The 21,914-nt window shown below is 39.5% G+C and overlaps 1 protein-coding gene across 1 annotated transcript; it reads left to right on the forward strand.

The window, feature by feature from the left end:
* The first annotated feature begins 101 nt into the window (after window positions 1–101).
* On the forward strand, window positions 102–20,877 carry ASIC5 (acid sensing ion channel subunit family member 5). The gene is made up of 11 exons (XM_089527231.1): window positions 102–344; window positions 6,679–6,757; window positions 8,043–8,349; window positions 8,557–8,788; window positions 10,358–10,480; window positions 11,303–11,452; window positions 12,137–12,284; window positions 13,191–13,247; window positions 14,809–14,977; window positions 19,505–19,596; window positions 20,687–20,877. The coding sequence occupies exons 1-11, from the start codon at window positions 102–104 to the stop codon at window positions 20,875–20,877; spliced, it is 1,791 nt and encodes a 596-aa protein (XP_089383357.1).
* Window positions 20,878–21,914: the final 1,037 nt, after the last annotated feature.

Genomic DNA, 21,914 nt, shown 5'->3' on the forward strand with positions numbered 1-21,914 from the left:
TACTTTCATGAAACTCTTCCTCTTATTGATGAGGCCAACCTATTCCAGTGAGATGTTCTAAAGACAAGGGATTTAATCATGCAGGGCGCTATTTAGTAGCTATGACTAAAAAACTTGATTTGGCCATTTTAAATGGAGGTACAGAGGAAGATAAACATGGAGAATATATCTATTTGTCCAGAAAAGGCCCTTCTATAATTGACTATTTCCTAGTTTCTTATAACCTAATGGGTCTGCTGGAGAATCAGTGTGACAGTGACCATCTACCCTTGGTTGCCCATCTGGAATTTAAAGTACAAAGCAATTATGTAATCCATAGCTCTCCTTTGAATATAACATCTGAGGTAAAGGCCTCTCATATTAGGTGATGGTTTAGAGAGTTTAATTACTAAATCTCTTAACTCTGAATATTATCTTGCTTTGCTGAGGACATATTAGCAGCTAATAACATAAAGAGTGTCATAAATTTAGTTCAAAATTTAGTGACGTCTCTGCAACTAATTTTGGTGAATAGCTCACCCCAAAGCTCAAGAGTGATAATGCAGAAATCCAAAACACAGTTTGATAAAGAATGTATTGATATGAAGAATTTACTTGTGGATAAATACCTGTATAGATTTTATAGGAAGTACAATCTGTCTACAGTCCCAGATGACTGGTCTCTTTTAAAGAAAAAATATAAAATCTTAATTAAAGGTGGGGGAAGAGACAACCTCAGTCTGATATATAGCATTGGTTAATTTGTGCTTCTAAAACAGGGGACTCCTCTGCTTTCTGGAATATAGTATCTGTGGATTCTCCAAAATTTAAATTAAGGGCAGATTACGTATTATATTTCTGCATCCACTTGGAAATCCTTTTTTTTTTTGGGGGGGGGGGGAGATTTCCTCAGTGTGGGAATCTGAGAATTATGATAAATTACTTGACAAAAGTAAGTTATCTGATTGGTCTCCAGTTACAGAAGAGGAAGTGCAAAAATTAATCTCTCAATTTAGATCAGGCAAAGCACCAGAAAATAATAACATCCCTCCTGAGCTTTTAAAAAAGAACATGAAATGGTGGATCCCAGATATTGCAGTTATTTACATGGACAGATCAGACAGCTATTTTTCCAAAAGATTGGTGATTGGTGATAATTATTAATTATTATTAATTATTCCTATTTATAAGAAAGGCATTCTGTTTAGATATTTGAAGGGGTCATATTGAGGAGGGAGCAAGCTTGTTTTCTGCTGCTCCAGAGAACAGGTCCCAGAACAATGGATGCAAGCTACAGGAAAAGAGATTCCACCTCAACATTAGGAGGAACTGTTTGACAGTGGAACACACTCCCTCGGAGTGTAGTGGGGTCTCCCTCTTTGGAGGTCTTTTAACAGAGGCTGGATGGCCATCTGTCGAGGATGCTTTGATTTTGAGTTCCTGCATGGCAGGGGGTTGGATTGGATGGCCCTTGTGATCTCTTCCAACTCTACGATTCTATGATTCTATAATTCTATGAACCACTCAGAGCCACTGAATTCTAGACCAATCAGTTTATTAAATGTAATCAGCAAGTTATATGTCAAATTTTTACAGATTAAATTATTGGATTGGATGGAACGGGAAAATATACTGGAAGAAGAAGAAGCAGGCTTTAGAACAAGATGATTAACTATAGATCAACAGCTTATCCTATAACATCTAGCTGAAAAATATGCCGCCCCATCAGGAGGAGCACTTTATGCAGCTTTCATAGAAAATCTTGGAGATTTTCCTATTGACACTGCAACTGATCCTGTTAAAGCCCTGGCTGATCTCTAGAATAGGGAAATAGCCAGAGATGTGAATATGATCACTCCAGAGCATCATAAAGTGGAACGAAATCAGCACCCAATGTTTCAGGGAGCTAGTGGGGATAAAATGAATAAGATGGCAACTAGATCTACATTGGCAGAAGGTTCATAACACATCTGAAAAGCATAGGCTACAGCCTATTTGAAAGCCTATTTTGTGGCGGTGTGGGGAGTGTATATATACATGTACTGGAGTAAATGGTGGCACCCCAGCTTCAAGTATTCATGGATGGGGTGGATTCTATAGATGTGTTTTAATCTGGTATCCAGGCTATAGAATAGTATAGAAATATTCACCTTGGTGGATGACGTATGCCAGCAAACAAACAGGAGGAGTGTGTCCTTGTTGTTCCTTCTGGACCTCTTATTGACTTTTAATACCATCAGTCAAAATATCCTTCTGAGTCTCCTTGTTGGGATGGAAATTGGCAATAATGTTTTACCATGACTATATTCCTTCCTGAAAGGCTGAATTCAAAAAGTGGTGCTGGGGACCTTCTGTTATGGAATGTCTCAGGATTTGTTTGATCCACCATGCTCTTTCACTGTTGAGGAAGGTTGTCCAGAGTTTTCAAGTCTGGTGCTAAGAGTGTGTTGGAACCTAATTGTATCTCCCCTTTCTGCCTAAATTCATAGAAGATGTTTTGGTTCTAAACCCACACCTGTCATTCGTAATGGACTAGATGGAGGTGTACAAATTAAATGTTGATCCAGAAAAGAGAGAAGTTCTCTTGGTTAGCCAAAAGGCAGAGCAGCGAATAGGAGTTAAGCCTTTGGGTAAATTCCTGTCTGAATTGTTGTGATGTACTCTCTGTGAACATCACAAACATTTTGCTGGTCAAAAGTTGCAGACAGACTGTTAACAAGGGTTGGTTACAGGGAGCATATGACATCTTTGTTTCAATTGCTCCACTGGCTACTGGTCTGTTACCAGTCAAAATTTAAAGGCATGGATGTGGTGTATAAACTCTGTGTGGCTCAGATTAATAATCTGAAGGACTATATTTTTTTCCATATAAGCCTGTCTTTACTTTGAAGTTCTTGAGAGAGGCACTTCTCTTGGTCCCACCACCCTCACAGGCACCTCTGGTGGAAGCACAGGAGATGATTTTTCGGTGGCTCCCCTCAGCTGCTGGAAAGCCCTTCCTAGAGAGACTAAGCTGACTCCTTCCTTGGGGTCCTTCCTTCAAAAACCGAATACATCAGCATCAACAACATCATTTTAACAAGCCTTTGGAAACTGAGTATTTATGGAGGTTTTGTTTTTTTTTTAAATGCTGTATGAGTCCTATTTCTTGTTTTTAATTATGTTTTAAATTACTTTTAATTATATTGGTAGGCTAATTATATTTTAACTTTTGTAAGATTTTACTGATACGTGTTTTTATCTGTAGCTTTTCCAGTTTTGGGGTAAAGGCCAGAAGGGGAAGGGAAGAAAAGAAGAGAGAATCATAGCAGTAGTAAAAAAAATCACTTAAGCATTTATGTCTAATAGACATAGATTTGGTTTGCCAATAAAAAGCTACTATGCTCCCTCTGAGGAAACAGGCTGAAGTTTACATAAGCTCATGCTACCAGCTTCTTTCTTTCAGTTATTTAGATTCAAAAGTGCTGCAGGATCTATATGCATACTGATGCTCCCTCTAGTGTCATCCAAGGAAATCAGCTTACAGTCTTAATTTTTTTTTTAAGAATAGCTGGAATCTTTATCTAAAAGGGAGACCAATTACAGTCTGCCCTTCCTTTATGCCGGGGATCCGTTCTGGACTCCCCCTCATAAAGGGAATTCTGCCTATGCTCAAGCCCCATTTAAGTGAATGGGGCTTGTGCACGCGGCGGTGCAGCGGCACGCACGGGACATGCCACCCCTTCTCCCAGCGCAGCTTTCAGCGTATGCTGAAAGCCGCGTATGACACGGGTGCACTGTATTTACAAGTGCTACAAAGTATACAGGACAAATAAAAAAGAATTGATTTGAAAAGGTCTAATTTGCTACAGTAGCTATGTGAACTAAAAACATAATGGGTAAAAATTCATAAATTCAGACAATGAAGAAATGGAAGTAGTCAGAGGATTCCCAAATCTAGTATCAAACACTGACCAGAGTGGTGACTGCAGTCAGGAAATAAGAGGAAGACTAGTAATGAGTAGGGCAGCTATGAAAAAATTAGAAAAGATCCTGAAGAGTAAAGATATACAACTGAGGCCATTGTATTCCCCATCATCATGTAAGGATGCAAGGGCTGGACAGTAAAGGAAGCAAACAGAAAGAAAATCAATGTATTTGAGATATGGAGAAGAGTGCTTAGGATACCGTGGACAACAAAAAAAGACAAACAAATGGGCCCTTGAACAAATCAAACCAAAAATCTCCTTGGAAGCCAAGATGATCCATTGAGGCTGTGGTACCTTGGCCACATAATGAGAAGGCATGGATCACTAGGGAAAGCAATAATGTTAGGAAAGGTATCGGGTTGAAGGAGTGGAAGACCACATGCCAGATGGATGGACTCAGTCAAGGGGGCCACAGGCATGGATTTGCAGAACCTAAGCAGAACAATGGAGGATAGGAAGTCTTTAAAGTATCTCATTCACTGGGTCACCATGAGTCGGAGTTAACTTGAGGGCAGCTAACAACATACAAAAATCTTCTAATATTTGCAGGGAAACTTTGGAGTGCAATGAACTGATGCAGTCCTCCCCCAATTGCCCCATACATATTGATGCAATGGATGGAGCAGAACAAGTGGCACAATGTGATTCCTAAAATATTATCATTATTCCAAATATGTTTCATTTGCTCTCTATGATGGCTTAAATAATTGTGTTAGTGCTGATTTGAGTAGACTGTTGAATAGACTGGAATTACCTACATGTTGATTCACCATTCAACAGCTGATTCAACAGATCTGCTCTAGTTGAGAGAGTCAGTGTGGTGTAGCAATTTGAATGTTGGACCACAACTCTGGAAACTAGGTTTCAAATCCCTGCTCAGCTATGAAAACCTACTGGTTGACCTTGAGCAAGTCACACTCTCTCAACCTGAGAGGACGGCAAAGAAAACCCCATGATAGGTTCACCTTAGGGTAACCATAAGTCAGATGCAGCTTGAAGGCACACAACAGTAAATTCTTGCTGAGATAAGCATGATTCCTGCTGATATTATCATTGAGCCAAATCTGATTTGCTGTGTAGCATTTTTATGTAATTATGTTCACTACAGGATATCTGATTAGCTACAGGATATCTGATTTTCACACAAGGAAAAATGACATAAGCTTTATATAGTATGGAAAAATATGAAGTGGTACCAAAATGCAATACAGTTGGCCCTTCTTATACATGGATTTTTCATACACGGATATAAGCATCCACGGTTTGAAAATGTTCAAAAAAAGTATACATTTCAAATATAAAACCTTGATTTTCCATTTTTTATAAGAGACACCATGTTGTTATGCCATTATATTTAATGGGATTTGAGCATACACGGATTTTTTAGATTGTAAGCCTGAGGGCAGGGAACCGTCCAATTAAAAAGATTGTATGTACAGCGCTGTGTAAATTTACAGTGCTTTATAAATAAAGGTTAATAATAATAATAATAATAATAATAATAATTTAGTTATTCACGGGGGGTTCCTGGAACCAAACTCCAGCATATAACAAGGGTCCACTGTATATCCATGTAGACAACACCAAGGGACAGCTGGTTGGGGGTGGGGTGGTTCAGTCTTTAAGTAGAAAGAAATCTAATCATGTTCCCAAGTAAGGTACTACCAAGTCTCATTATAGACACACCCACCCAGCTCCAAAACTCCCACATACTTATCACTGAGTTCTATGCATATCATAGGTTCACTATAGCTCTGTTAACATAATGTATCACCAACATTTTCACATCCAGTGTTCACATCCTACATTTTGAATGTTCACAAAGCTTCCCTTCCAACAGTACCAATTTGGTATGGACAGTTGTGATTGATTCTCTGTCATTCTACTGTTTCAGCTGCTTTAAAAGTAACCCATTTCCCCCTCTCCTCCTTCCACTTTCCCCCTTTGTCCTCAGCTTACTTCAAGCTGCTGCAAACTGAGTTCATAGCACAAAAATGGCTTGGTCTCAGTTGAGTTAGCAGGGGGGAGAGGAGAGATGGAAGTGGAATTTTGACCTTTCCAATAGACTCAAGTAAATGCAAATGGCTGCAGCCTCTCCTAGCTTGCATGTTCTTCCTCACTAATAACTTCAATCATCTTAAATACACTCTGATGTTACTAAACCAGAGATGTCCCAGTTTTCACCTATCAAATGTTGGTGGGTATGACAGAGATAAGGAGGCTGCATATATACAGTTGCATGCACTCAGACCTCTGCATGAAATCACTTCATAATGTGCATTTCCTCATTAATGCTAAACTAGCTGTAAACATATCAGTCTCTCTGATCATACTGGATACTGTTTTCAGCAGCTGCAAATGCTGTATACAGAGTAAAGCCTGTCAGAATGCACAGTTCAGTTCACATGAAAACTTTCTCCACAATGACCTGGAACAAATTTCTCATGAGGTGTGCAGTTTGAATGGACAGAAAAAAAGTAGAAAATCCTACTCCTGGTCAAAAGTAGCCACTTGCACCTTTAAAAGTCCTCTGACTCCAAGGCCTGTCATTTCAGGGGTTAATTTTTAAATTCCATTGACTCTCCACTTGTATCTATAATATGTTATTAAGCCTATGCATTTATTCTGTTTACTTTTTAGAAAATGCTACTAGTATAGCAACAGAGGTAGGTAAATTGCCTCATGATGTGCATTTAATTTAATTTCCACCCCCTTCCTTCCCTTATAAAAGCCATCAACTGCTGGTGTTCTGTCTTCTAATATGTGTCCAATGGAGCAGCTTAAAAAATTAAATGAATTGCATGGCAGAGGTATGTAACCAGAACTATTGCAATTCATTACCTTACATTTAATGATACTGTCTTGGTGGTTGATTATTTGTTTTCTTAAAATATAATGAAACTATAATGAAAAGAACAAGTATTTTTCTTACTTAAAATATGCATATGAATCTTTTGAATGCAATTTAGGTCTAAATATGTTGCAGCTGTCACAGGAGAAATTACCACTTACATCTGATTATCATAGATACGATTGGGCTTTGTAGAACAAAGCCAAAAAATGAAGCTGAATAATATAATGTAAATGAATGGAGTAAAAAGGAATCATCTCAGTGCTACTTCCAAGATTTTGAATAACAAATGCTAATATTTTTCTCTCCTTCTGCCAACTTCAGATAATCTTCCAAAGGCATTACATACTCCATTATTAATTTTTTTGCATGGAAAGCAAATACCTTCTCTAAAGTTGGTGCTTCTTCAGTTAACTACTCAAAAGCAACTTGTTACAAGTAATGACCTTACTTAGAATGCCATTTTGGGGGGGAATAACAAAGTCATCATTGCATTCCTTCCCTGCAATAGAAACTGATAATGTTATATTTTTAATATGAAAAACAATGTTTTCTTATTGTATTATTTCATTGCTTTTGGGAAAACAAGTGTTATTGTCTTTTCTAGTGAGTCATGTCCAACATATGACAATGTAAGTTCAGTCATCTTGGCTTCTAGGGAAAGTTCAGGTTTGAGGTACTCTACAGTCCATTTATTTGTTTAGCAGAACAGCGTAGCCTCTTGCAAATCCTACCACTGTCGAAAGGTAGTGCCATTGATAGGCTATTCTCTTTACATTATTACTAACATTCCAGTAAAATAATAGACACATAAATATTTGAAGGTGTTTAAATATAATATTTAAACCCACTGTGTTAAATTAGATAATACTGTTTACAGCATATGGGGGGGGGGGGGGGGGAGATTCCCTGAAAGTGTTCCAAAAACCTTTTCGGAAAATTTTCTAATTCTAACCTTTCAAGCAAATCCACATCAATGGCTACAACATTCCTTTGTATCTTTTTATAGTGAAACAAACTGACATAGTTATATCCTTGAATATTTCCAAGCTCTGGTTCATAATATACGATTAAGTAGTGTGTATCAAACATGCAGACCTTTATAATAAATTAATGAAAATTGGCAACAGTACCCAATGGGTTTGTTCTTTGAAAGGGACAGAGTCCACCTTCAGGAGTCCTTCTCATCTGATCTCATAGGGAAACTATTTACTAATAATTTTTCTTCTTGTCAAAATGTTAAGTGCTATTGGAAAAGGCCAGGCTGTATTTTACAAGAAAACCACTGCCAACTTTGGAAGAAAGGAAGAAGTATGATTGTGAATTTGCAACTTCCACCTCATTCCATGGAGTGCATAATATTATTCGCACCAAAAGCAAGACACGTAAAGTGCTATGGATGTTGATAGTGGTGGGCTCAATAGTCCTCGTTTCCTGGCAGATCCGCAGTCGTTTCATCAATTATTTCAGCTGGCCTACCACAACATCAGTAGTAGTTCAGTATGTGGAAAACATTGAGTTTCCTGCTGTAACATTTTGTAATCTGAACAGGTAAGATACCCTTCACATTCGTATGTGATAATACTTTCAACTTGCTACAAATACACATTAGTTTTGTATATAACATATGTAGAATGCAATTTTATGATCTGGAAACCTGTTCTGGCTTCAGTGAGCCATTGGTTTTAGAATGTGTTGAGAGCTGCCTTTGGACTATATAGAGGAAAGTGAGGTTTACACTATATTTTTGATCTGCAGGTTCCAAACCCAAGCAGTTGCTAACCTGAGCATCATTGTCTTCTTATGGAGCATAGTGTCTGAAGTTCTTCATATGTTTCACATTGGTGATACATTTGACCAAGAGCTAACTAAATTCCTTCAAGGTAATCAGAATTTCAGCATCAAAGAATTTACAAGGAATAATGGATTCTATCTCAATGCTAGCACATTGCTGGATTGTGAATTTTTTGGCAAGCCATGTTTTCCAGAGGTAAGGTCTTCGCTTTATGTTTTTGGTTTTTTCACATGCCTTTTGTTTTGGCTTTTACCATATGAGGAAATGTAAATACTGAATTGGGTTTGAAAAGGAAGGAAGGAGAAGCAAACATAGAACTAACTTTGGCCTTGTGATCTTGGAATGATATTGGAGCAGTATAATGAACCCTCATGTCATATAGGAAGGGAAATGCCTATGTGGTTTTCAGAATACATAACTGGAAAGACTGGAAAGGAATCATGCACTTTTGTTTTCTGAGGCCCATTATTATGGCAATAACACTTTTACATGGAGTAGTTTGTACTGGCCAAATAAAGCAGCTTCTAAGCACTTTAAAGGTGGGGTGTTTAGACAATGCACAAGGTGAAACTGGGTGGAAAGTGAATTGCAGTCATGCTCCATGGCTAAAAACCAGATACTCCGACTCAAGGCAGAAAATGGATTTCACTGCACAAGGGGATATAATCAGCTTGGCGCCAGCACAGGACTGCTGCAAAGCAAAAACATAATTGCTAATAATGCAATGGATGTAATTACAACATACACAACTCAGACAGTCCAACAAGGGGGGCATGGGGTGAAGGGGCATGTATGGGGTACCCTCCAACTGAGATATATGACAACCTGCCATTGGGTGTAGGAAGAAACTGAAAGACAGATAAATCTTTTCTATCATTTCTACTCAAGAGGACTTAACACTCTTGCTAATATGCTATCAGAAAACAGAGATCCAAAGTTTAACAAACAATTGGGAGGGGAAAAAAATCAAGCAATGATATTAATGTGGCCTGGCTCAAATCCAGTACATAGTTACTTGAGAATAAGCTCTGCAAAATCCAGTAATACTTTCTTTCAATTACATTGGTTCAGCTTTTAAACCAGATTGAGATTCAACAGAAGGTTGAAATGCAACCTTTAGTTCTTAATGAGAAATAGAAAAAAATATCACACAGAAGTTAAAGTCATACTCCCATGAAGCAGGAACATTTATCAAAAAAATGACGATTGATTGATTGATTGACTGATTTCTTCATTCTCTAACTTCCTCCTTTTCCAGTAGGAAAATCTAAAAGCATTGCTACAGATCCATTTGCCAGAACAAGGAGGACCTCTCAGTTCTCTAGGTTTTTGGCAGATAAGATCTTTGATTCAGTTCCAAAACAAAGTCCAAAAGTTGTTCTCTGTCCACTCTGTCATTGTCTTCTGTTCTCTATAAATAATGTAATTAGTTAGTTATCTGTGGATTTTCCAGGCTATGTGGCTGCATTCTGGAAGAATGTATTCCTGAAGTTTTGCCTGCATCTATGGCTGGCATCTTCAAAGAGTGGTGGCATGGAAGTGTGTGGGATATATATACTTGTGTGACCCCACACACTTCCATGCCACCACCCTTTGAAAATGCCAGGCACCAATACAAGCGAAACTCCAAGAACAAATTCTTCCAGAACATGTCCACATAGCTTGGAAAAAACACAGAAAGCTATGGACGTTGGTAGTGAAAGCCTTAGACTTCACAATATAATTAATTGCTTTTCCCATATTCTTTTGCTTTCTTCATTAAAGGACTTTGAGCATGTGTTCACTGAATATGGAAACTGCTTTACTTTTAATCATATTAATGTTCCAGCAACAAGAAGAGTGACTCTCTCTGGAAGGGGCTTAAGTTTGCTTTTTGATGTCAAACAGGTATGGATACTGCAACATATTTTATCTCTTACTACCCAACATTTTCAGTACCCCACGCCAAACCCTACAACAGGGTTGGAAAATTGCAGTCCTCCAGATTTTGTTGAACTTGAAGTCCCAACAGCCATGGTCAGCAGAGTTAATGCTGAGAAATATTGAAGTTGCAATTCAGCAACATCTTGAAGCCATATTTTACCCAACCTTGCCCTACAACACAAGAAAACAAAGAAAAGCACAAAGCAACAAACAAACAGTTTCTCAGGCCATTGAGATTCTGTATCTGTAGCAGCGAACCTATGACCTCTCTGGCATGCAAAGCCATTTCTGAGGGCATGTGGAGAGTCAGAGGAAGAATAGATATGTTCCTGTTCCTTCTCTTCCTTCTGCCCTCCTGGGCCTTTAGCTTTGGAGAAGTACCACCCCTAGAAGCCCTGCCCTTGGAAACCAGAAGTCCCGCCCACCAGAAGTCCCCCCTACAAAGGGCAACACCCATTGCGGGAATGCCTTTGAGTTTGGGCACTCGGTCTCTAAAAGGTTCATCATCACTGTTCTATATCCTTCCATTAAAGCTGCAGAGTTATTGAAATCTATGTCATTTATATTTTTCATTAGAAGTTGATGTTTTCTCCAAGAAGAGCCAGTGTAACCCACTGTTATCCCTATGACTCTCAGTTGATAATTTCCCACACCCACAAAGGAGTAATTAGAAGGAAAGAAGAAGTGGATCCACAGGGTACTTTATTTATAAAAACGTTAGTGGTAATAGTAAAGATATGGAATTTATACCACCTTTGCTGCTGCATCTCTTGCTTTCTACACTAGGCACAGTTCACTGATGACCCTGCTCTTGGATTTGTTGATGCTGGCATAGCCTTTGCTGTCCATTCACCAAAAGCACCTCCTAGATTTGATGGTTTAGGTATAGCTACACCAGTAGGCATGCATGCTCATGCTACAATTCGTCAGGTAAAGGTAAGGATTAGAAAAATAATAAATAGAAGGAAATTATTTTGATCAATTGATTGACTGCATTTTTAAACCATTCAGTAATCAAAGTTAAAATGCTCATCTATTTAAGAATCTCTCCTCCTCCTCCTCCTCCTCTTGTATACGCATTCTCCATCACCATCACTCCTATTGATCTGTCAATTTACTGTATAGAGCAGTGTAAAAGATAGAAATTACAGCCCCATATATGTAGGTTCAATGGGACTAACTGCAGAGCAAATATTCATAAGAATCTATGGTTAGACTGCACTCAAAAATTGAAAATTCAGTTTAAATCAGTTGGCCTTACTTTTGAGTAAATAACTTAGTATTGCATTATTAATTTGATGTGCTTTAGTAAATCAAATTAATCTCAATAAGAGACTACTGTATTTTAAAACAAATCTAAAAGAGGAAATAATGAGTGCTCCATCACCCTCACATCTGGTGGAAACACGGGAGAGGAGCTTCTCAGTGTCTTCATCAAGGCTCTGGAACTTCCTTCCCAGAGAAGTTCAACTGCCACCATCCCTTCTTTCACAGACAAGTAAAGACTTTTCTGTTTAGATAGATGTTTGATGATTAACTATATAAGGCCCATCTCCTACCAAAATAATGTGCTGGATTTTGCTAATTGTTGTGGAATTTCTGTTTCCTCCCTCATTCAAGACAATTATCCAAGAATATCCTTGGGGAGAATGCAACCCAAACATCAAACTTCAGCACCATAAGCTCTACAGCACCTATGGATGTCTTCAAGAATGCAAGGCTCGGTATATACAGAAGTGGTGTTATTGCTTACCATTCATGCTACCAGGTATAACTTGACACGTGCTGCACTTATTTTTCAAAAGGTGTTCAAAGAAGTCTGTTGAGATGGTAGGAGTCTCAGTTTGAGGAAAATACATTTATCTAGTCTTTCCAAATTTACATTGTGTAAGAAACAATGGCTGGCACCTTGTTAGTGAGCTATCACAGTGGGTATCCAACTTATGATATAGTAGCCCAGGTTTTTGCTCATTGCAGAGGTCAGAATTGCTCCAGCCCACTTGTTAAGCAATACACACACACCCTTGCACATATACAGCCACTTCTGTGTCACAGATGTGTGTGGGATCAGCAGAGACACAGCCAGATATTTTCCTGTAGCTGGACGCAATGATCTGAGATCCCTGCAAGTGCCTGTTGTAGCATGTCTAGCTACGAAAAAGAAATAGCTGGCTATTCGTTGGCTGGTTACCCCATTCTCCAATGGCACGTGAAGGGGCATGCATTTTTTAAAAGGTAGATTGGGGATAGTATGAGAAGATATGGTGATAGAGACATAGCTACATGCCAGACTTAGGTCTCTCAATGCAAGATCTCAGCCAATACCATTACAGAAAGCACAGCTGAAGAAAGAGACCTATTGCTGAGAACATAATTATTTTTACATGTAATGTATCTATATGGCTTCAGTTCAAATGAGGTGGTTGATGAGCTTTCAGCTAGGGTAACACAGATATTCAATTCTTTTTGTTATGCAACAGAGATGTTACATGCTGCCTTTCAAAAGAACACACTGTGAATGGAAATAGAAGTAGTATTTTGCCAGATAGTTATGTAAGCAGAGAAAGAGATTCAAATGTGTGTTATTCATACTATTGTCTTTCTTTTCTTCCTGCTCTCAATCTCCTTTTCGCTTTCCCTTCCTCCACACCTCTTCTGCACAACTGTTGGCAAGGTAATGGCACTGAATGTGACATGGAAAAATTTTACAACTGTGTTTCTCCTGCACTGTGTGAGTAAAATTTAAAGTTTTGACCCAACAAATTACCAGAGTTAACCATCAGGCTGTCATTTTTGCAGCTGCGGTGTCTGCAGTTGGCAACTACATGAATCAAGTGGCACATACATTTCATTTTGGCCTCAATGCCTTTGATCACTAGAGCTAAAACGTAGCAGCAGATTCACAGCTGTCATTCAAAAGCAGCAGCCACACTGTGCCAATGGGAAACAGGCTTAGATTAAACAGCTCTTGGCAAAGTAAATTGCATGAGCTCATAAGGCTAGTTTCTGCAAAAGTTTAGAGTGAAGCAAGGTATGAATACTTGTCCCTCTATACATTTTGATTTTCAGGGTCCATATTCCCTTATCATTGATCATGCTGGGCAGGGCTAATGGAAGCTGAAATCAAACCTTTCTGGAAAACATAGGTTCTCCACTTTATGGGGAGTAGATGAAGAGCTTGGTTGTTCCAGAGTAAGTTTCATTCTCCCAACTCCCAAAACAAATAATTGATTAAATCTGTACCTTCATAATCTATCAATTGTATGGTTTAGTTTTGATTTCATAAATACCAAATAATAATAATAATAATAATAATAATAATAACAACAGGATTTATTTATATGCCACCCAATCATTGGGAATCCAGGCAGCTTACAACAGAGGGGATACTACAGAGCAGGGGTTCCTGAACTTTTTGACTCATGGAGCCCTTATTTCTATGGCGAAGCCTATCCTGTGTCTTACAAGTTAGTGGTGTTTCGGATATATATAAGATTACATTTTTGTCCTTTAATTTCATCCTATTTTTATTTCTTTATTTTCCTGGAGCTGCCATGGAGCACCTGGGAAGTGCCTGAGGAGCCCTAAGGGCTCCTCGGAGCACAGGTTGGGGACCCGTGCTCTAGAAAATTAAGTGGGAAATACCAATAATTGTTTTTAATAGAAACCCCATACTAAAATCTTCCTATGATTTACTGTGAGGTTTCTGATACGGAATTTCAAAACAGAACAAAGTAGCTTCTTGGGATGTTTTCAAAAAAGCTCAAGGAAATTAACTTTTGAATAAGCAGAGTTTATTACTTTCATACTGACCGCTCGTCATACTTTTATCTTCTAACATTGACTGGTCTTTGAACTATTATGGCCAGGGTTACCCTCTGCATATTTCTGTATCTTATTACACTTATAACATACTCATTGTTTCATTAATAACATATTCCACCAGTGTATCTAAGAAAATGGATTGAAATCCATGAAAGTTTATGCTAAAATAAATCTGTTAGTCTTAAAGGTGCTGCTAGATTTTTCCCCACCCCATGTCCTGTTCTATGCTGAAACAAATTACTGTGGCTCTCGCTGAAGCAAATCCCAGAATCCTGCACTTGAGAAAATATTCTAACCAAAAGATATGCATTATTAGATCTATCACATAAGAGGAAAGATCCAGTCACTTAAGATGATAAGATCTTTTGTCTGGTTGAATTCATTAACATTTTGGGGGGAGAGGGAAAGATAATAGTGACTTTTTCTTTTGAGCAGACCTTTCTTTATGAAATTGTTTCTTGTTCCAGATAAAATAGAAATTACGGGACTGTGCTCAGTAGGAACTCATAATTCCACTTGTCCAGTACCATGTGAGGAAACAGATTACCCAACCACCATCTCTTATTCAACTTTTGGAAGTGAAAAGGCTTTGAAGTATCTTTCCACAAAGTTGAGGAAAACAAAAGACTATATTAGGTAAATATGTGTTTATATGTGCCTTCATGTCACATGTTAAGTATATGTTTATATGTACCATCAAGTCAGTTGTCATGTTATGGCAATCCCATCAATTTCAGTGTTTTCTTAAGCAAGGAGATGGTTTTACCAGTCCCTGCCTCTGACATATAGCCTACAGTACCTGATATTCATTGGCAGTTTCCTAATCAGGTACCAACCAAGGCTGACCCTACTTAATGTACAAGATCAGACAGGATCTAGTGCCTTTAGGACCCCCTGGATGTCTGCCCCTACCAATTTCTACTTAGCACCAGACTCTCTGGTTCAGTGTGAAGATGTCTGTAGGAGTGTTGTGCTTATGGAATATAGGTCCACCAAAAAGCCAGGAAGGAGGAGAGGAATGAGAGATTGTGATGTACTTGGTCCCATCATGCTACTGGAAGCAAGGCAGAGGGTGCAGTGCCAGCATTATGACTCATGAACCTTCTTGTTGTACATGTTGTTGCAGCATTTATGTATGGCCTGGCACAGAAATTCCATAAAGGTTGTTGGTGAGCCTTCCTATGGTCTTGAAAGACTCCATACATGTCCTACATGCTGTAGGCATGTCCTGGTGGGATGAAAGCCTTAGTGGAAATGGTGTTAACTGATGCAGCAATTGGACAACATTTTTCACCTGTCCAGCCACACCAAAATCAGGTTCAGGTTAAGAAGAAATATTTCCTTCACCATCTTTCCAAAGAAAGTTGATAGAGAAGGAAGATGGAGGACCCAACAATTCAGGAGAAAAATCTTTAAGTGAGTGAGTTTCCCAAAAGGGGGAGTGATCTAAATCACATGGTTGGTTTGAATGAAAGATTGAGAGCAAGATCAGAGTTTGCATGCAGCAAATCCCTGTCTATGTAAGGTGGGGGGAAGCTTCCAGCACCTATGTAAGGAGGGGGGAACCTTCCAGCACTTTCCAGATTGCCATAGTCACTTGAACCACTAGCAGTTCCAGCCCATCTCTTAGTCTTTGCCTGCCCTGCCTATCTGGCATCACAAGGCTACCTCTGTGCCATTTCGGACCCGCCTGAGGTTTGGGTAGGGATGTAAAGACTACTCTCAAATTTTAATTTGTTGATGGGAAAAGGGTATCCCTATGCCTATCAAGACACCCACTTAAGAAAAGAGCCAGCTGCCACAAGTAGGTGTTGAAGGGTTTTTGTTTGTTTGTTTGTTTGTTTGTTTGTTTGTATTTCAGACTTTAAGTAAAGGTAAAGGTAGTCCCTTGACATGAATGTCTAGTCGTGACTATAGGGGGCGGTGCTCATCTCCGTTACTAAGCCAAAGAGCCAGCACTGTCCAACGACTGCTCTGGTGGTCATCTGGCCAGCATGACTGCACAGAACACTGTTACTTTCCCACCAAAGTGATATCTGTCTACTTGCATTTGCATGCTTTCAAACTGCTAGGTTGGCAGAAGCTGGGACTGGTGATAGGAACTCACCCCATCATGCAGCACTCAGGCCTTGAACTGCCAACCTTCTGATCTTCTGATAGTCAGAATTGACATCTTAACCATGAAGCCATCACATCACATTTCAGACTTTAGTTTGTGTGGAAAAAAAGCAATGTTTTGCAAAGAAAATTATATATTTTGTACAAAAAACACTCTATCTGGCATTAATTTTCAAATATTTGTGAGATTTTAAGCTGGACTTATGATCTCATAACTTTTAGAATTTACATTTATGATAATCAGTGACTGAATCTCCCCCCCCCCCCCCAAAAAAAAAATACCCACTACTGCTTAAGCCAAGCAATGCCCCAGTTGAGAGTTTCTGAGTGTCAGGATCCAAGGCATGAGAGACCTAGATTCCAAGGTGGGCTGCCAGGGCTAAAACCATGGATAGTGAACTTAGAAAGTCCAATGCCCAGAAGCAGAAGATACAGTTAGGAAGCAGACCAAGGCAGAGTTCCATGAGTCCAAGGAACCAGAGGCAGGAGACAGACCAGGTCTAAACACAGCAAGGCTAACCAGGCAAGGTGAAATTCAACCAGAGTAGGTACAAGCAGCACAGAAGACCATGGTACTGAAGCAAGGACTGAGTCCAATGCAGTCCTTTGGCTGCTCCACCTGTCCTGTCTGAACAGAACCAGCTGTGCCTGATGGCTTAGCCCTGATCTTTCCAGGACTCTGGCAGCTCAAGCCAGCTTGGGCCAGCTACTGAAAAGGCTTTGGCAGCAAGACTCCAGAAGCCAGAGGCCCCATCCCACAATGACTTACGCAGGCAGATCCTTACACTGAGATGCTGCCAATTGGTGAGCTGGAAAATCATGACTGCAGCACTTTCCTGGTTGTAGGATAGAAGTTGTGGCTGACCCCCAGGATGTTGTGGCTGAACCCCAAGGGATCTCTCCTTTTACCTGTCTCAATATGCAATCATCATTTCCCAGTGCCCTAATCTGTAGCACCTCAGCAACTCTTTCGATGGGGCACTGTTGCATTACAAAGTAGGCTGGGGTGTGTGTACTGAAATCAGCAGAAGTAACTAGGATGATGGAGCTTCATTATCATAGCTACATTTGAGGATCTCAGCCATCACTGAAAAATGCACAAAAACTTTCACGCATTTGGAGAAAAAGGATATATTTGCTTTTTTATGCAAGAACAAAATAAATGTATATTCCCATATCTAGTTTCAAGGAATGATATGCTACTGACCTGGCAAGCATACCTGAATGTGGAGGATTATATATATATAAACTAAAGATTTCATCAATAATTCATGTTTAAACAAAAAATCATGCTTCACCTGCCATGTCTCACCTACTTGTTGTATCTGCTTTGAAGATATATAAGACACCTGCAATTCAAAATTTTGGGTTATTGCTTGATGCGTTGGTGATGGTGATCAAGTAAAGGTGGACCAGGTCACTAAAAGTTTTCTCCAGTAAGTCAAATATGAAGGGGGATTCTGGGGTGTGTGAAAGCAGAAAAGGTGAGATATAAATAAATATTTTATTATTATTAAGTAGCTGTGGGATACAGACTGAGAAAATGATAATGGAGAAAAGGTACCCCAGTGTCACCACTCTGATGAAAACATCAGATGCTTTAAATAAAGAATGAAAAAAAGACAAATACCCTGGGTCCCCTACATTTCTTGTAGTTTGGCTTTCATAACAACATTTTTATTTAGCCCTTTCGCCATTGATTAGTTGTCAGAAATGGGGCACTATCTAGTAATTATCCAGTGAAGCACAACAAATTGCAGGAAGATGTTTCTGTTCCTAAGTGATTAACCAGTAGGAAGCAAGCAAACATATTAATGAGTGGACATCATAAATGATCTAGCGGAGTCATCAATTGATTTCTCAAAAAAGTAAAAAGGTGGATTCAATGATGTTAAAGATGTATAATATCTGCCTTTTATTTATGTCTGGAAACCTAATGAATACGGCCCATTAACAAACTCATTTAGGGAACTATAACACAAAGTGTTCTGAATGAAAAATGTCCTTGAAGAAGGATGCGGTTGTATCAATCAAGCCTTCATTTTCAAAACCAGGTAAAAATTAGATGACATTGTGTTGTCCAACAAGATCCAATAACCAGACAAATAGGATTAAGTGTAATGGCTCTGAATTCAAAATTCAGACAAAATGTAAATGATGGCTTGGAACCTGCATTTTTAAGAATGGGTTTTAGATAAAGGACATCCTGCTACACAAAAATTGTCACCAACAGTGACACATTGTCACTGTCACCCAGTGACACATTGGCAAAACACAATCATAGAGTCCCTCCCTCCCTCCCTTCACCCCATGCCCCGCCGTTGGACAGTGTGGTTTGTATGTTTTAATTACAGCCATTGTATAATTGGCAACCTGTCATGCTCTGAGTAATTTTGCATCATGGGGTATGTGATGGATTGATGGTGTGATGGGTCGATGGTGCAGCTGGCCATACATGCACTTTTACACTCAACAAACAAAAAATGTATGGCACCAGTAGCTGTGTCTCACCGGTTCCAGGCGCATGCTCCAGACTGCTTCCATATGCTGTCTGGGCTTTCCTGCATTCCCAAGCTCACATAGTGCTGTTTATGGTGCAATAATGTGCACTTTATGGATTAGAGCAAAGTGATTATTTTTTTTTGCCTCTGTTTTTTCACTTTGGAGAGTGGCTTCCTCCCAGATTCACTCCGTTTCGGCCTCGTGCATCATCTAAACAGCTGAGGTTGGAAGCACAGTGAAACCACTTTATTTTGTCAATGTGGACAACCCCTATGTAGCCTTATTGAACAGATAAAGATCCGTAACTCTGGGTTATGAATCTGTAACTGCAATACTGAACAACAACAACAACATCTCATACAATGAACCTACTCTTTCTGGGACTAGCAATTGAATTTAATCAGTAGTGTCAATTAGTTTGCTTGATTTCTCTGTGTATATTTTTTAATAAATAATAAAAATGAACAGGAATGACCACAGTGGAATCATGTTGTAAATAACAAAAGTTACAACTATGTAATTAACATGTCTTTATTACCCTAGGCATAACCTTGTATATATTGACATTAAATATCATGACTTGAATTACAAAATGACCCAGCAGCAGAAGGCATTGAGTGTATCTGAGTTGCTTGGTAAGTAAATCATAATCAAAATAGAAAGAAAAACGTGTCTATTCAAAGCAGTAGTCACAGACAAAACTATTTATCATCTGGTCCTCACTGTTTTCCAACAGAGGGTGAGTCTGGATATCCTATTTTATTATAATTTCTGTACAGTAAATTTCAATTTGTTTGCTAATATAAAATCCAGCCTTTAATATTACTTCAGATCCAAAGCATTTGGATCTGTGTTGCTCTGTTCCACATCCAGAGCAAGTTAGACAACATGGGCCCGTTACAGACAGGCGTAATAGTACGGACTGGGTCCGTACTAGGGTTAGAAAGGGGCGTCACTTTCGGACGCCCCTAACCCTAATAAGGACAGAGTCCATACAAAATGGTGGCGCCTGTTCCACACAGGGGCCACCATTGCTACGTCACCACTGCGCCACCAAACGAGGCGGCGCGGTTGTGATGTACTGGCGCCGCGCCAGAGCGCATAGAGCGCCCTTTCCGCGGCGCCAGAAGGAGCTCCAAAACAGAGCTCCTTCCGGGATTTGCATCACTGGCGCAGCCTTTAGACAGCTGTGCCAACGACGCAAGGCATGATGCCCCAAGGACACCCCTTTCCAGGCCGCGGGGAAGTGGCCATTTGCCACTTCCCCGCGGCCTGGAAAGCAGCAGATTGGGGCCCCAGAGGCTGCCGTTCTGGCAGCTGAGGCCCTGATCCGGCGGGGAAAGGAGCACCTACAGGCCGCCCCAAAGGGGCGGTCTGTAACGTGCCTTGATTTCTAGTGAAATCAGTAGAACCTAAATTGGTTCTTGCATTTCAGTGGGATCACCTCACTTGCACAGGATTTATCCCATTATGTGCACGTCAACATGAGAGAAATGGCCCTGCCTGCTACATATTTTTATTCAGAATCATAGACTGCAATATAAACGGAGCAAATGACTTCAGGGCTGTCCCAATCCTCAATACATATATTTAGTATAAAATTATACTTATTTCAGTGAATTTATTCAAAGCAAAGATGGACTGAATCCCTCTGTTTTTCAAATAAACCAACCAAAAGCTTGAGGGGTAGTTGTGAGATTGATGTGTTTATTGCTTTTGTTGCAGCTGATGTTGGTGGCCAACTGGGTTTATTTTGTGGAGCCAGTGTCATTACAGTCATTGAAATTGTGGAATATATTTTCACAAACTGCTGTTGGATGTGTGTCTTTCTTCTTCTGAAAGCACCGGAGATACCAAACTGGAATACTTCAGATGAAAATCAACAAACCCAGAAGAGAAAAATACAAGAATGCTAAGGGCTTGGAGAAAAAGAATGAAAGATAAATCTTTCTATTTTATAAATGGCACTCATTTTGAGGATAAAACAAAGAAAATTAGGAAATGATTCAACAGATGATATTAGGTCATTCAATTTTTTTGTGTGTGGTGAATCAAAGCTTTGCTTGTTGTAGCAAGGTGCTTTGAGGACATGGGAAAGATAGAACTATGCAATTTGGGCATTGGCATATGTGGGAAACAACTTGAAGGCACACAACAACAACAAAATTGTACACTAGCCTTACAGGCTGTTGTGTATATATGTGATGCAGACAGATCTCAAGAAAGTTAACTTCTAGGCTACCACTCTCAGAATTCTCTAGCCAGCCTGAGTCTTTCTGGGGGACATCATCCAAATTTCCCACCACCACCTCTGGGTTATGGGCAGTGCTGGCATGACGGAGTAGACATACATATTTGGAGAATCTCTGCCATGAGAGTGTGAAATGGCCACCAAATAATACATTGGCATCTGTTATTCCCACTAAATGTGGGATTAAGGGCAGACAGGAGGCCCAATGTCTTTTTTCTTAAAGAATCAGTTATTTCACCTTTCTTTGCGTCAGCCACATAGTGGTGAATACAAATCAGCACAGCATATTTAACTCCAAACATGGTTTTGCCTTTGTTTCCCCCTTGCCTTAAAACAGATCTGCAGAAATATCTGAAACTGTACTACTGTATGCAAAATAAATAAATGTTAGGCACATTCATATATATAAAGTATTGAGAAATATGGAACATGATGTCTTGTGTGCTATTTCAATGCAATTTTGTCTGTTAGGATTACACTTCTAAATAAAATTAGACGATACCCAGGATCCTGCATTGGGAAACATAGCCAAAGTAGTCTCCCATTCAATCCCTCCCTCTGCTACTTCACATCTATGCGAGTTCAGTTGCTCACATCTGTCAGCACTCTTCAAGATGGAGTTGGCGATGCAAATGTATTTGAAATATGTTCATGGCATGCAGAGTTTATCCTGGGTTTAATCACATTGGTCACCCACGCTAA

Source organism: Sceloporus occidentalis, unplaced genomic scaffold (genome assembly GCF_023333645.1).
Source record: "Sceloporus occidentalis isolate IW3139 unplaced genomic scaffold, rSceOcc1.0.p SCAF_5, whole genome shotgun sequence".
In the NCBI taxonomy this organism is placed as follows: Eukaryota; Metazoa; Chordata; class Lepidosauria; order Squamata; family Phrynosomatidae; genus Sceloporus; species Sceloporus occidentalis.

What these genes read in the sequence shown, in the direction of transcription:
- ASIC5 (XM_089527231.1), top strand. Translation starts at nt 102, where the DNA reads ATGACTAAAAAACTTGATTTGGCCATTTTAAATGGAGGTACAGAGGAA. An exon ending in CTTTGAATATAACATCTGAG is followed by an intron (nt 345 to 6,678) that starts GTAAAGGCCTCT and finishes CCCTTATAAAAG; the next exon opens with CCATCAACTGCTGGTGTTCT. An exon ending in ACATTTTGTAATCTGAACAG is followed by an intron (nt 8,350 to 8,556) that starts GTAAGATACCCT and finishes TTTGATCTGCAG; the next exon opens with GTTCCAAACCCAAGCAGTTG.